This window comes from Parus major, chromosome 2 (genome assembly GCF_001522545.3).
Source record: "Parus major isolate Abel chromosome 2, Parus_major1.1, whole genome shotgun sequence".
NCBI classification, from domain to species: domain Eukaryota; kingdom Metazoa; phylum Chordata; class Aves; order Passeriformes; family Paridae; genus Parus; species Parus major.
Genome location: NC_031769.1, coordinates 36,492,257 through 36,506,860, shown reverse-complemented (window position 1 = coordinate 36,506,860; position 14,604 = coordinate 36,492,257). Strand labels below are relative to the sequence as shown.

Here is a 14,604-nt window from a genome sequence, read left to right as displayed (position 1 = left end):
AAATGCAGTTCCAAAGCTGTATGTAATCATTCTCAGAGAAGATCAATAGTACAGAGCAGTGCATAACAGCAGCTTTCTTCCTAATAATTTTAGATATGAGATGTCTGGAGGACCAAGGCTCTTTATCTACAAGAGGAGTGTCTCCAAGTTCTTTAGAATAATGTGGACACCCTAACAAATAAAACAGTGAAGAAAGCTAATAAAGCAATCCCAGAGGCAAAATTTTGAAAACTAACAGGTTTTCAGGAGTGGCATGTCATGTTGATGGTTTGGGCCTAGAACTGTACTACTGCAATTAGGCATGTCTGAGATGTAACAGGCTACAACAGACACATCCACTATCCACACTGACAACATCCCATCCCTAAGGGACAGCTGGCATGTCCAGCAGCAGCCTGGAATCTGAAGGGTAATGCAGCCAAGAAATGAAAGAAATTTTCCTCCTTTCAGAAATGAAAGGGGAAAAACTTACGGTCCCTGTTGTATGGACTTATGAAAACTTTCCCAATAAGTAAAGTTAAAAAACCTCATAAATTAAATGTAAAACCATCAGATAGTGTCTTTCCCTCTCCAATCACAGGCCAAATCATTCTTCTGGAAGAAAAATGATTGTTCCATAAAGAAGCATTTTAACAAAATAAAGGGTCAGGTTTGAACAATCTTGAAAGAACAAATTATAATTTCTATTTCTTTAAAAAACAAGGAAGATATTTAAGCACAAGTGGAAACATCATAATTATTTTGCTAATAAACTGCCTTATTATACAGAATATTATTAAGAACTAAATAAAGAACATCCCACATAAAATACAAAGACTGGAAATTAAGACAGTTCACCCTTGATTTTTATATTTAAAAAATAGCAGAAAAAAAGAATCTTCTATTTTTCAAATAAAACAGGACATGCAACACAAACACTCCATTTAAATGTAGCTCTAATGAACACTACTGATATGGGAGGAAAGGAACTGACAAAGCCATAAAAAAAACAATCTCACAAGATTTTGCTTAGTTAACTACCACAAAATTGAACTGCGAATTACTCCTCAAAATACCAGTACTTTAAGAGTCTTGTTCTTGTTAAGTCAATTAGAATTTGATGTTTCAACTACAAAATTTTGGCACTGGGGCTTGAATGAAGGGATTATTCTAACTAATAAAAGTATGCATTCAAATTTAAGCACCAAAGCAGACAGCTAACCTGGCACCCACTGAACTGCTTCTAAACATCTGAATAGAGGGTAACATTAAACATTTCATTTAAACTCTCACCTCTTTTTGCTTTTTGATGATGACAGAAAATTCGGTGTAGGGGATCCTTGGATTTAATTCACATCCCATTAATGTGGCACCCTCATAATCCTTGATGTAGCCAACATATTTTGCTTTTGGTACTTTAATATCTTTGGAGAAACCCTGACAAAGAAAGAAAGAAAGAAAAAAAATTATATTGTCATCATGCCATTTTCCTTTTAGATTTGTTTTAACTGAAATGAATGAGGATTTAGAGCCAAATTCATCATAATGCTAAAAAACAAAAAATACAACAATAGTTACAGAGCACAATTCAATGTTGCAGAAACCTTCTCATGGGAGGCACTTGATAAAAAAACAGTCAACTGCTAAGAAGGACTATACAGGAGATTGTATTCATTTTGAATGTGTTAAGAGTTAATTGTATCAGTTTTATATACAGAACCATAGAACAGGTTGGAAGGAACTTGGGGAGGTCATCTAGCGCCATCTCAGCTCAGAACAGGTCTCATCATATCTGGCTGATCTAGGTTGTCACCAGTCTTAAAGACTGAAAAAGGACAGAGATTTCACCATCTCCCTAGGCAACATTTTCCAGTATTTCACTACCCTCAGGACAGGAAAGGAAAAAAAATCTCCCTTCTACCTAGTCGCAATTTCCCACTATCCAGGTCATCTTCACTGCCTAATGCTGCACACCTCTGAGAAAAATCTGACTCCATTTTGCTGACCAGATAGTTGACATGTGTTTATCAAATCTAATTGACAGAATAGACATTGCCATCTTTCCTGATTTTGAACCTTCATGCTTCAAATCAGGAGGAGCTGCTAAGTGCAGGTCAGGTAAGTTTTAGTCTGTCACAGGTATACTTAGACCTTCTTTATACTTCTTATAGAATCAGTGAAGGAACTGACACTTTACTAGTTCTTAGACTAGATAATTATAGACTATACCATATACTTATATTCAGGTGATTCTATCAAAGAAAAATGTATTAGAAGCTAAAAACATTGCACAAGATGAACACAGAGCACATTTTACAGATAAAAAATATACATGTAAAATTGCACTATGCATTTTATCCAATTACTTTGTCATGCCTAGTTACTTAGTTCATCACTGCTAGATATAAAACTTCCTGCAAGAAGTAATTTCTTGCAATGAACTTACTTGTTTCTTGAAATAGCCAATAGCATATTCATCTGCATATGTGAGAAAGTTGAGAATGTTGTGTTTGATGTGGTACTCCTTCAGATGGTTCATTAGGTGAGTCCCATAACCCTGTGTGAAACATATGAGGAAAAAGTCATGACAAAGCCTTTAGGGCCTGCACATACCAGAACCTGTGGACCCAGGGTTATCACACAATTTTTCAAAATGCAGTCTTTCCTCTAGATCCTGTTTCAAAGATATTCTCTTAATTAACTTGGTGTTGCACACTCAAGAGCAAACTCTTTTGAGCCTTGAAGGAGTATCTTTGTGACCCAGCATGGAAGTTGTAATTCAAAGTGCCCACCATTTATTTTTTTTTTTGTTCCTCTTTTAAATTGGATATCAACCATTAAAATCACATACTACACCAGTAACAAAACTGCACATGCTGTAACAATAGAGCATCCTTTCTGAGCCATATCACATTAAAACTACAAAGCAGTAGCAATATTGAAATTATTCCAGTGTTCTGTGCACCTGTAGCAAAACCGTCTCTGCCTCAAAAGATTTATTATCTAAACTTATCACAAAGCATAAAAAGGAACAGTGAACAATTGGCATAATAAGGAGCAGAAAATTATTGAGTCCACAATCAAATAAATAGCTGCACCTTCTGACTGCACACAGGCATGATTTCCATTTAAATTTAGCCCCAAAGTAAACAAAAGGTTGCATTTATTCACACTGACAAGTAAGCCATAGTCATCCCCTCCTGCTGTGATATGAAGAAATATAAAGTAGATAGGAAAGCCCATAATAATGTTTTGTTCCTGCATATGTTCCAACTTTCTCATCATGCAGACTAACAGGACACTTAGAGAAACATACATGGATTTCTTTGTAGTACTCTGTTCTTGAAAACTGGGAAGATTTTTACTGATGTAATAAAGTCAGAAAAATAAATTAGAAAATACAAACTTCTGATTTTATTTACATTTTAATAGCCCCAAATATGGCAATTGCCATTTAGGAAACTAAGCCACATCCAGTAAAACTTAAAATTATTTTGTAACAGGGGACCAAACTACCTAAAAAACAATTCAATTTGTAAGGGAAAACTATTCCTATATTTTTTTACTCAAGCCTCAAACTGAATTAAAATAGGAATTTATTTTTCCTAAGACTAGGCAGGTCACCCATGTGTGAACTTTTTTTTTCTCAGTTATCTGTTGACATGGTCAGCTTACTCAGAAAGAAAGGTGGGAAGGCAAATTTTCAGAAACACTCAACTGATATAGCGAAGCACACAGAGGATGAAAGAATAAATAGTGTGTTACACAGCCCTGGAGTCAATCTGATGGGTCAGAATTATCTGCTCTATTACTGTGAAAGATTATTCCTAGAAAATCACGACACACCTTTGGCAGCCTCACCTGTGTAGCGCAGTTAAGCACAACTTACGCATATTCTGTTAGGGTTTGTATTTGCTAAATTACTCTTAATGCTGACAGGTCACTGCTTAATGTAGTGAAAAGATCCTTTCTAACACCAGGGTTGAATAAAATCAAATATAACCTGATATTAGTGGTTGTTACAGACTTTCAATCCCACTGTGTTACTCTTTTGCACCAGGGTGTACAATTTGTGTATGTTATAACTGTTACACACTCTGAATTAACCTACATCTCAGCTCTTGCTACTTGAACTAAAAATCATGAAGCTACAGCACCATCTAAAGGCAAAACAGTGAACCAAATGGTGGGAGTTAGATCAACCTATAGTAGCTGGAAAAGCTGGAGGAATCTCATGTATTCATAGTGCTCTGCATTCTTTCAGCACAGATGCCAATTGTCAACATTCTGATAAAATTTTGTGGCATTAAGTCAAAGAAGAGTGTACAGAATAGACCCTGTGCTTATTTTGAGATGTAAAACCTCGTAAAAAAAAACCTAGTAAAAAAGCCCAATTTTTTATTATATCTCATTTAGATTAAAGTCATGAAAAGTCACAAAGTGACTGAACACAAATTACTGCCCCACACAAGCAATATGTATTTCAGTCAACCATGAGATGTTACACTACACAAAGACACAGCTACTGGGAAAAGAGGCATGAAAAGTCCAAGAATGGCAGGCTACTGCTCTGCTGAGAAAAATAAATACAGGTAATCCTAGAACTGTGATGATAATTATAAATCTGCACTTTTTAATTTGGTTTTTGTGTATTAAATTCATAACTGCTGTATGTTTCAAAATCTGTTTCTGTCTGGAAACTCAGCAGTATATTCAACACGACTAAAAATATTAGGGGCACATGGCAGAAGGTGAATGGGACTCAAATCCACTTTAAAAACACTTATAATATAGAATTCTTTTTACCTTGACTTGCTCATTGGAAGTCACAGCACAGAAAACAATCTCTGTAAATCCTTGGGAGGGGAACATCCGGAAACAGATACCACCGATAACACGACCATCTTTTATTAATGCAAGGGTTTTATGTTTCCTGAGCAGACAAAAATAACAGCCACTTAATTCATGTACATAGTACATAAAGTGCTATTAACCTTCCTTTTTTCAGAAACTTGATTCAGTTCTTTCCATGATGATAATGCAATTGTAACTCCTAAGTTAGCCACTGGTATCTACAGAAGAGTTGTTACTTTAATATCATGCTTTCAGTATACCATAAAGGTCATCATCATAAATAAAGCAAGCTTTTGGCCTTGCCAAGTACTCTGAGATACTCGGGTAATGTCTGAAAAATAAAAGTTGTATTGCCTTCATTGAATCCACTGCTGATAGTTACACCATTGCACAGTTCTCAGGATGGTTTTATCCTGAGTAAATTGGAAATTAATGGAGTTACAGGAGAGCAAGTCCTTTCTAATGGATTCCTGTTTGCTTGCATGCACTCTCGATAGTTAAGTTATCAGTATCAAATGCAGCTGATGAAGTAAGAGAGGACATTTCTTATTTCTGATCACCCACTCCTCTGAGAATCAAGACCAGAATAAATATCCATTTCTCTTGCACTTATAGTGGCTGCCAGAAAAGATGTAACAAGGTGCAATCTCAACTCTTATGTTCCTTTTAAGGAATTTTAGTATAATCCTCAAGGTGTGAAAACAGTGCACTTTTCTTTAGATTATTCAATACACAGTAGCATATAAATCATATAGTTAATATACAGATGATGTATATTGAAGTTACATTGTATGTGCCACCATTTAAGAAGATTTTATACACATTATATATTCTTTTAGTCTTGTACTTATTTCAGTGCATTTTACTTGTGGAATGACAGCAGCAATGCAGTAGGTTGAGCTTTTGTAGTGGTTTCACCCTGGCTGGATGCCAGGTGCCCTCCAAAGCTGCTCTGTCATTCCTCTTCTCAGCTGGACAGGGGAGACAAAATGTAATGAAAGGCTCATGAGTTGAGATAAGAGCAGGGAGAGATAACAATTACCACCACAGGCCAAACAGACTTGACTTGGGGAAATCAGTTAAATTTATTACTGAACAAAATCTGAGCAGGATGATGGAAAGTAAAACAAATCCTAAAACTACCTTTCCCCTTCTCCTTCCCAATTCTCTACCTTCTCTCCCAAGCAGCACAGGGGGATGTGGAATGGTCAGCTCACTACATCTTATCTGTGTCACAGTTTCCTCTGCAGGCAGAGTTGTTCTTCCCCTGCTCTACCATGGGGTCCCTCCCATGGGTTCCTTCAGGAACTGCATTAGCACAGGTCCCTTTCCATAGGGCCACAAGTCCTGCCAGCAAAGCTGCTCTAGCAGGTAGTGTGGGAAACTCTCTTCATAGGGCTACAGGATCTGCCAGGAACCTGCTCCAGGGTGGGCTTCCCACAGGGCCACAGCCTGCCTTCACCACCTGCTCCGGCATGGGGCTCCTTCACAGGCTGCAGAGGGACACGAGGCTCCCCATCGTGTACCATGGAAGGTTAAACTGCTGGAGCAGTTCATGAAGAACTGCAGCCTGTGGGAAGGACCCATGTTGGAGAAGTTCATGGAGAACTGTCTGTTGTGGGAGGGACCCCACACTGGGGCACGGAGAGAGTGTGTGAAGTCCTTCCCTATGGAGGAAGAAGCAGCATACAGCACATGGGAACTGACTGCAGCCTCCATCCCCCAGCACTGCTTGGGGGAGAAGGAAGAGAATCATGAAGCTAAGCTTGGGAAGAAGGGAGACATGGGGCAAAGGTATTTTAAAATGTAGTTTTTATTTTCTCATTATCCTATTCTGATCTGATTTGTAAAAATTAAACTTATTTCCCCAAGTTGAGTCTCTTTTGCCTGCGATACTTATCAATGAGCGATGACTCCCTGCCCTTCTATCTGAGAACTTTGTACTTTCTCTCCCCTGTCCAGCTGAGGAGGGGAGCAATAAAACAGGTTTTGTGGGAATCTGGCATCCAGCCGATGTCAACCCACCACAGTCCCACAAGAAACTTATTATTAATACAGCCACCAAGATGGCATTAGGGTACAATCCAATTATATTGACCAGGAGTCATGAGAGCTTGAAAAGATGGCAAAAGTGTAGCACAGGCAGAGCTGCTCTCCACCCCACCTCTGCTGCAAACAGCACCAGACTCCCTCTGCCTCACACGCCAGCCCCCTCTCCAAGGATACCCACGGATCAAAGACCAAGCGGGTGATGTATTCCTTCGGCATTCGAGGCAGCTGATGGGAGAACACATTCTGCAAACCAACCAGCCACATCATGATCTTCTTGTTGGGCTTCTGGTTCAGGGAGTTGCCAACCACATGGAATTCAATCACCCCCCTGCGCTCCTCCAGCCTCGCTGCCTCGTCCCGGGCCGAGTGTGCCGAGAGAAAGTTGGTCTGTACCTCACAAAAGAGTAACAAAATCACAGTTTTCAGATTTCACATCCTCTGACAGAACATCCTTAATGAACAAACAAATTAAACCCTCTCTCTTTTTCCAAAAGAACTGCCCATGACTTCCTTTGTAATGTACCTTTGCAGAAGGAACACCATCAAATAAACCTGATGTAAGTCTACACTACAGTCTACAAAGGCCTATCTGATTTTGTATTGATACAGATTTAGATAATAACAGATTTCTATTGATATAGATTTAGATAAAAATGGTTATGACTCAAAAATTCCAAAACCTCCTGAGGGATAGCCCTCATCCAGTTGAAGCCTACTCCACTAAGTCTTCATATTCTCTTTAGTCTTAGCCAGCTTGGGCATGAATTGTGGAATTGCCTACATACTGCAAATCACACATTTTAATGGTGGTGCAGGAAAAGTCATCTTCTTTTTTATTTTATTAGTGCTTTCCAGTATCTCTGCCACTACTGAAAGACCCTAAAAAAAAAATTTAATTCCCACAGAATTTGCTGTTACATATCTAGCAATTGCATCTATATATCTAAATGCAGATTAAATTAATACAGAAAATTTATTTAACTTATTCTTTTCAAGATAATTTTACAATGCCAAACCATCTCTGTATGCACATACTGTTTACTTTTTTGAGCAAAGTTTGGCTGCTGGGTTTCAAGTCACTGCCAGCCCCAACAGCCAGGCTGGCACAGCATTTGTAATATGCAGAGCCATCAGTCACAGTACATAGTTTGAATAAGAAATGTAGGTGGTTCCAATTCTTCAGCAGTGTCTAACTAAATCTTGGCAAATGTGCTGCTGGCAAAACATAGCCTGGCAGAGAGAACAGAAGGAGGAAAAGCCAGCCAAAGAAAAAAAAGTGCAATTCTGTACATGGCACAATTCTGCATTTCTGTTTGTTTTTCTCTTCCAGCCGAAAAAAAGAGCAACTGGGGAAGACAGCAAATAACTGTTTAGATCAGTTTCTGCACCAGAGAGAAGTTTTAATTTCGGATCTTTCATTCTGCTGCAATTCTTGAACCCCATTCAGCAGTATTTTTTGTTCACCTAATCATACTCTTTCAAAGTCTATTTGTCTTGTCTTAGGTTATCACATTCTATCCATGTGGAACATTCACTACAAACAGGCCACTTACAAACAGACCATACCCAACACCGAGTCTGTATCTCACCTCTGGCCCAAGCATTGCTGCAGGATCTGTAATTGTTGACATTACTTCGTTGATTAACTCAATAGGGATATCTCCTACAACCCTTGGTCTTTTAGAATCCTCCAGAGAATAGGGCTCATTATTTTTTCTCTTTTCCCCTATAAAACAAAACTTCGAAAATTAGAAATAACCAAACTGTCACAGACTAGCACTATGAAGTCTAGCACTTCTGTCATATTCTGTAGCTTATATGACAAGTTTGAGGTTGGGTTATCTGGTCTGGGTTTTTTTGGTTTTTGGGTTTTTTTTTTAATCTCCATAGACAAAGAGAAAGAGAAATAAATGAAATCTGAAAAATACCACTTCTCAATTTTCACTTTGCACTGGGGTGTTAGCATGAAGCAGGAAAAATGTACCTCTCCTTCCTCTACACCTCTGTAAACTCAGTTTTAAACTATTTGCTTTCTCTTTTTGTTTCAAAATCCTGTGCATGGAACCTCTGTGCAGCTGGTTTGGAAGGTCAGTACTCAATATACAAATTGCAGCACTTATTTATGGATAACATGAAATCCCTCTTTTAGGATTCACTGGAACTAAGTATCTGTCTTAGGTTGCAATACAAGATGTAACCAAAAGTATGTATTCTATTACCATCTGTTAAAACCAGGTGAGGCAGTGTTCTTTATCTCTTCCATGACCCATCCTCCCTCCAAAGGGATATCTACTGTAAATGGGCCATTGAGTCTCACTGCATGACTGATAAAATTACATCATCCCTTTGTGAGATGCTCCACCCAGGGGGAGGAGCCACGCATTCCTACCTGGATATAATCTGAGACTGGAACACTGCAGTCAGTCTTTCTGCACTGGATTCCCAGAGGAAGATTGCACCCATCTACACCACCACTGGACCTTCAGAAGAAAACCACACCCTTCTACAGGATCACTGCTTCAACAGAACCACATCTGTCACTCCAGGAGAGCTGCAGCCACCACTTAATGAGACTGCCACCAACACCCTGACCAACAGGGTGTCAGGTTGTATTCTGACTCGGTCAGTGGTTTTTTGTACTGCTGCATTTTATTTTAATTTTCCTATTAAGTTGTAGGTTTTTGGGTTTTTTTTAAATTTACATGTACTGGTAAAGAACTTTTATTCCTAATCCTGTATCTTTGCCTAAGAGTCCCTTAATTTCAAAATTATAATCATTCAGAAAGAAAGAGTTTACATTTTCCATTTCAAGGAAGGCTCCTGCCTTCCTTAGGAGACACCTGTGTTTTCAAACCAAGACAGTACCCATAATATATTTCTTTCACCTCTTCTGTAAACCAGCAGCACATACAGATAAATATACATACATATGTATGTCATAGATATTTGAAACTCTATGTAAGATTTCCAAATCAAAATATACCAAGTTAATTATTAGCTGCCCAACTGACTGCAGAGACACATGCATTATATAGCACAAGAAACTAGTTAAATTCATAAAAGAACAGTCCACCAAGGACTAGCTGAGGTACAGTAATAGAGATCCAGCTGCATGCTCAGGATTATCCACTCATCATCCTACTCCCTACTCATTGCCACTTCTGAGGGACAACCTGAGAAATTACCTTACAGAAAACTGCAGTTTAGGAGCCACCCCAAGTTTTTCTGTACTGAATACTGAGACTAAAAATTCACTTTGGTTTTGGTTTTTCTCCTTCCTTGAGGACTCACTTTACATAAGCTTGGGATCATCTCTCTGACCTAGCAACCTCTCTTGACAGGCTCATTAATCCTGAGGTGTTTGAAAAATGATTTTTAGGAGAATTCATGCATCACCAACTTTTTTTCTTGCAAGGTTTTTGTTTGTTTTGTTTTTTTTTACCTAACCTCATTCAGGTTTTAAATTTAACCTGGCTGGAGTGTCTGTGTTTTAATTCACTGTTTAAATGTATGCATTTTCACTACCTTGAAAGATTAAAATACCCAAATGTGATGGCCCCTGCTACTCTGCCATTATTTAAATGAAACCTCTCCTCACGGCTTATAATAGATATACTCCAAGAAAACGTATTTTCAAAAACCTCTGACACCAACATACCTTTCCCCATTTTAAATGAATTTAAACAAACCAATTGATTTTTTTTGCAAATACAGCTGCCATTTCTGTAAGTTAAACTTTACTGTAGTGGAGAAAAAGTATGCGTGTGCAAATCTTTCATCAGAAACACCTCAAGTTTGTTCGTGTAGAGTGAAGACAAAGGTTACCATATACTGCAACTACTGATAAGATCAACATAAGTCAAAAGGTGAGGCTCCTTCTCCATTACCTAAGTTTGGGTCAAGGGCAGAAGAAACTTTACAAGCTGGACTCATGTTCCCACTGTTGGACTGCTCCAGAGATGAAGGACTTGCACTGTATGCAACAGATTTTGCAACAGGAGGTGGACTGATAACTGCAACGACATAAAAAACAAGCACAAAAAAATCAGGTCACGGAACCCATTCTGGAAAGACTGTCACAAAGATGGACCCCCACCACCCAAAAAGTAACAGTGAACACTGTGCAACAGAGCACTGCCACCAGTTCACAAATACAGACATTAAAGCTTTATCTCAGTGTATTTTTCTAAACTAAATTCTACCTAAGAAGGGACTGCTGGATAACAGGGATTGCAAACATCAGGCTTTATTAGTTCTCAGTGCTAAGCAGAAGCTAAGAAAACAAACATCCCTCACATACCTGCCAAGCCTGCTGGCATTCAGCTTCATGAAAAGGTTTTTTGTAAGGCTCTATTGAAAAGCAAAATCTCATCATTCAGCTTCATCTGTCCAATTTACAGTGCTCTAAGACTGGTTGGACAAGTCAAATTCAATCAAGGGAGAAGTTGTTTCACCAATTAAAATAATGAAACTTTTAAAAGGTCACAGACTAACACCTCTCTCTCTCTCTCTCTAATATATATATATATATATATATATATATATATATAACCCACATTAGTCCTAAACATGCAGTTTCATGCAGTTTTCATTTGTGCTACCAATCACTAAATGCAAATTACCTGTCTGGATTCCCAGCTGGCCAGTTCGGGAACTAGACACCATGAAATCCTGATCCCAAATGGGAGAATTCTGGCTGTACACTTCTTCTTCCAGCATAGAGAGAAACCTAGGCACGAAACAAGGCAAAATATCAATTAATGAGATCATTCCAAACAGGTTCTTTTTCAAAATATACACTTGCAATGTTTTTAAATTAAAAACATTTACTAAGTCAGTAAGAAAATGCTGTTGGCCAATGCTATTAAAAAAAAAAACCACACATGCAAAAATCACACGCCAGAGTAGACATGAAGAACCACAATTCAGTAGAGTGCTTTCATTTAGAAACCCTTGCCTCTGATTACAAGCTATAGTTATCTAATTTGCAAGTGCAGAAAAAGACAGTTACAAACTACTTTTACAGAGCAAAACTCCACTAATGAGAAAGCTATGAGTTGACTGATGTTATACAATGATGGCAAAATATGTCTGTTTTGATAAACCAGTATTTTGCAGATGCATTTGCTATCTGCCTTTGATAAAATCCCAGTGTTACTAACAATGCTCTTAGAAAGATATTTTCATTCCTTTAAGTGTCCTACTGTAACATCTAATTGCCATGTTTGTGCTTGCATAACAGTATTTTTAACCTTACTTTGGTACAGTTACAGAAACAGCACCATTTTAAACCTTTCTTAGCATTATTTTATTCCACAGATCAGAGTCTCCAGCACACTCACTCTCTCAGGGCTAATACACCAATTCCTTCCCAACAGCAAGACAGCTGCTTATCCTATGTTGCACAAAAGAGGTTTTCAGACCAGAAGTTGACATGGCACATTTCTACTCTCTGGAGTCATCTATATGTATAGAAACTGCTCAGCTGAAACCAACAGGACTGATGAGTAAAACTTCCTTGAACAGGATAGGGATTTTCAGGATCAAGTCAGACTCTTGTACTGTATATGTAGGACACCCATACCTAAACAATTTCCTGTGTTTGCTGCTGTCTACACAGGTGATAATGGCTAAAAAGTTTGTAACAGTGACCTGACCATCTGTGACAGAGCAGAAGGACAAATTCAACTTTAGCCAAAGCTCTATTTCCAGGCAGTACAGAGGCTCTGCCTTCAGCCCTGATAGCAACTTCTGCCTAGGTATGCACAGACACAAGCTGTGGGTGCTCCTTTGCCCAGAAGGAGAGCCCAGGGCAGAGGGGAGCCCTGTGCCAGTGCCAGGCTCCATGCTCTGAGACACAGCTCCTCTGCGGGGTTCACTCAGCACAATGCCAGAGGAAAGACAAATGCTTCAGATAAGTACATGAAAGATTTAAAACATTATTCATACTTCCCACAGATCATCTGGAAACAGTATTTGTCTCTTTTTCCCCCCAAGCAGAATATCAAAAGGAATTGCAGTGAATAGTAATGCTTTTCAAATTACTGCAAAAGGCTTTAAAAGGCAGTGAAAACAGGGGCATATGCACACCTACTTCCACCACAAATCTGCTCCTTGCATCAATGGGGTGTTAAGTCCTTTTTTATATGTTTCAGGGCCAGATCATGATCCTGTTCCCAGACACGCACAGACATTCCTGTAACCATAACAGTCTACCCCAAAGAGAGTGCACATTTTTCAAAGTGGTAAAATAAACTATGAATAATAGTAGGAGCAAAAAATCCTTATTCTACTCAGCTTAGGAAAGTTCATGTTGTTTTTCATTCCCCTCAGCTCTAACCCATCTTCTGGCCCAACACAGTAGCTTGCATAGATAGCATCAGTGCCACCAGGTCTTCTGTAGGTTCACTTCATTTGTTGTTAGGAGGCTTTTAAAGTATGACTTAGAGAAACAAGCTACCCTTGTAAAATAAGGATATTTTTCAAGTGATACACTATTTTACAGGAATTCATTACAGTGAATGATCCTGTCAACATCACTACCCCTCTTCACCATCAGTAAAATGTTTGAAATTAAGGACTGTCAAAGTTGAGCATGTTTCAATACCCCTATTATTGCCATAATTATTGGTAATAATTGCTGTTTTATTGTGAGAGATTGTCATCAACATTCCAGTACTGGAAAAGATACTCAGTATTAAATTTATGAGTTTAGGATTCAATTATGCAGTTTTATACTGACTCCTCTCTAATAAACCCATCTCTTCTAGGGGTGGGTAACTCTTACAATATTGAATTAAACTGAAATTCTTATAAACTCTGTACAACATCCCCCCCCTTTTTTTAATGCTCCATCACCAAAGCAGATGCAAGCATGTTTTTGGAGGTCTGGACCTACATTGTTTCCAAGGACTACAGAAAAAGAAAGTAATTGACCTACAGTACCTGCTAATAGGCAAAAAGCACAATCCCTCAGCAATATGAATAATCCTTTTCATAAAGTAAGGCCTAGGATAAAACAAAGCAAGCATTTGTGTACATAAAATACACTAATCTAAGTTATGGCAGTAAAGAAAGCTGCAGTGTCTAGTTGCTACTGAATAAAAAGAAATTATTTTAAGCTGCAGGTAATTTCTCCCTTTCCACAATGAAGTTGGTAGTTAACTTTGAAGGCAGGCACACTGGGAACCCTTACTTTGGAAAATGAGTGAGGATTAGTGTTCGTTTTTCTTGAGGAAGCTTGTCTTTTTCTTGCCTGGCCTGCTCCAGCAGTTGTCGTCTCATTACAGTAAAAACAGAGCGAAGCAATGTCCTACCAAAAACCTGGGTGGTTTCATACCGAGGTAGACTGTCACAAAACTGAGGGACATTGCAGTAACAAAGCCACCTGTAAAGAGAAAAAAAAGCCAGGTAATTATCACCATCTAACATACGACTTAATGCAATAAAACCACTACCCACATCATTTATAATGCAGCTGAGAGCTACATGACCAAATAAATCAGTTCCACTACCAGGCTGGACAGAGTTAAGCAGCATTTATATTGCCCATTTTTTTACAGAAATGACAACCAAGTACTTTTAAGTTTTCATATATTCTTTTTCTCTGCAGTCTAGTTTACACAAAGTGCTCTTTTTCCAGACAATAATCACAGATTACAGAAAATTCATAGGTATGTCAGGGATTCTCTCCACAGCTCATTCATCCACCCTCACACA

The 14,604-nt window shown here is 38.4% G+C and overlaps 1 protein-coding gene across 1 annotated transcript in view; it reads right to left on the bottom strand.

The window, feature by feature from the left end:
• The window catches only part of KAT2B (lysine acetyltransferase 2B), a gene marked incomplete at its 5' end in the record, with an annotated part of 40,641 nt that overhangs the window by 8,191 nt on the left and 17,846 nt on the right, over positions 1–14,604 (bottom strand). Inside the window, 8 exons of the mRNA XM_033519225.1 lie at positions 1,273–1,416; positions 2,426–2,536; positions 4,786–4,912; positions 7,064–7,272; positions 8,475–8,611; positions 10,773–10,898; positions 11,508–11,614; positions 14,081–14,272. Of these exons, the coding sequence (XP_033375116.1) occupies positions 1,273–1,416; positions 2,426–2,536; positions 4,786–4,912; positions 7,064–7,272; positions 8,475–8,611; positions 10,773–10,898; positions 11,508–11,614; positions 14,081–14,272 (1,153 nt within the window). The remainder of the gene's footprint in view (positions 1–1,272; positions 1,417–2,425; positions 2,537–4,785; positions 4,913–7,063; positions 7,273–8,474; positions 8,612–10,772; positions 10,899–11,507; positions 11,615–14,080; positions 14,273–14,604) is intronic.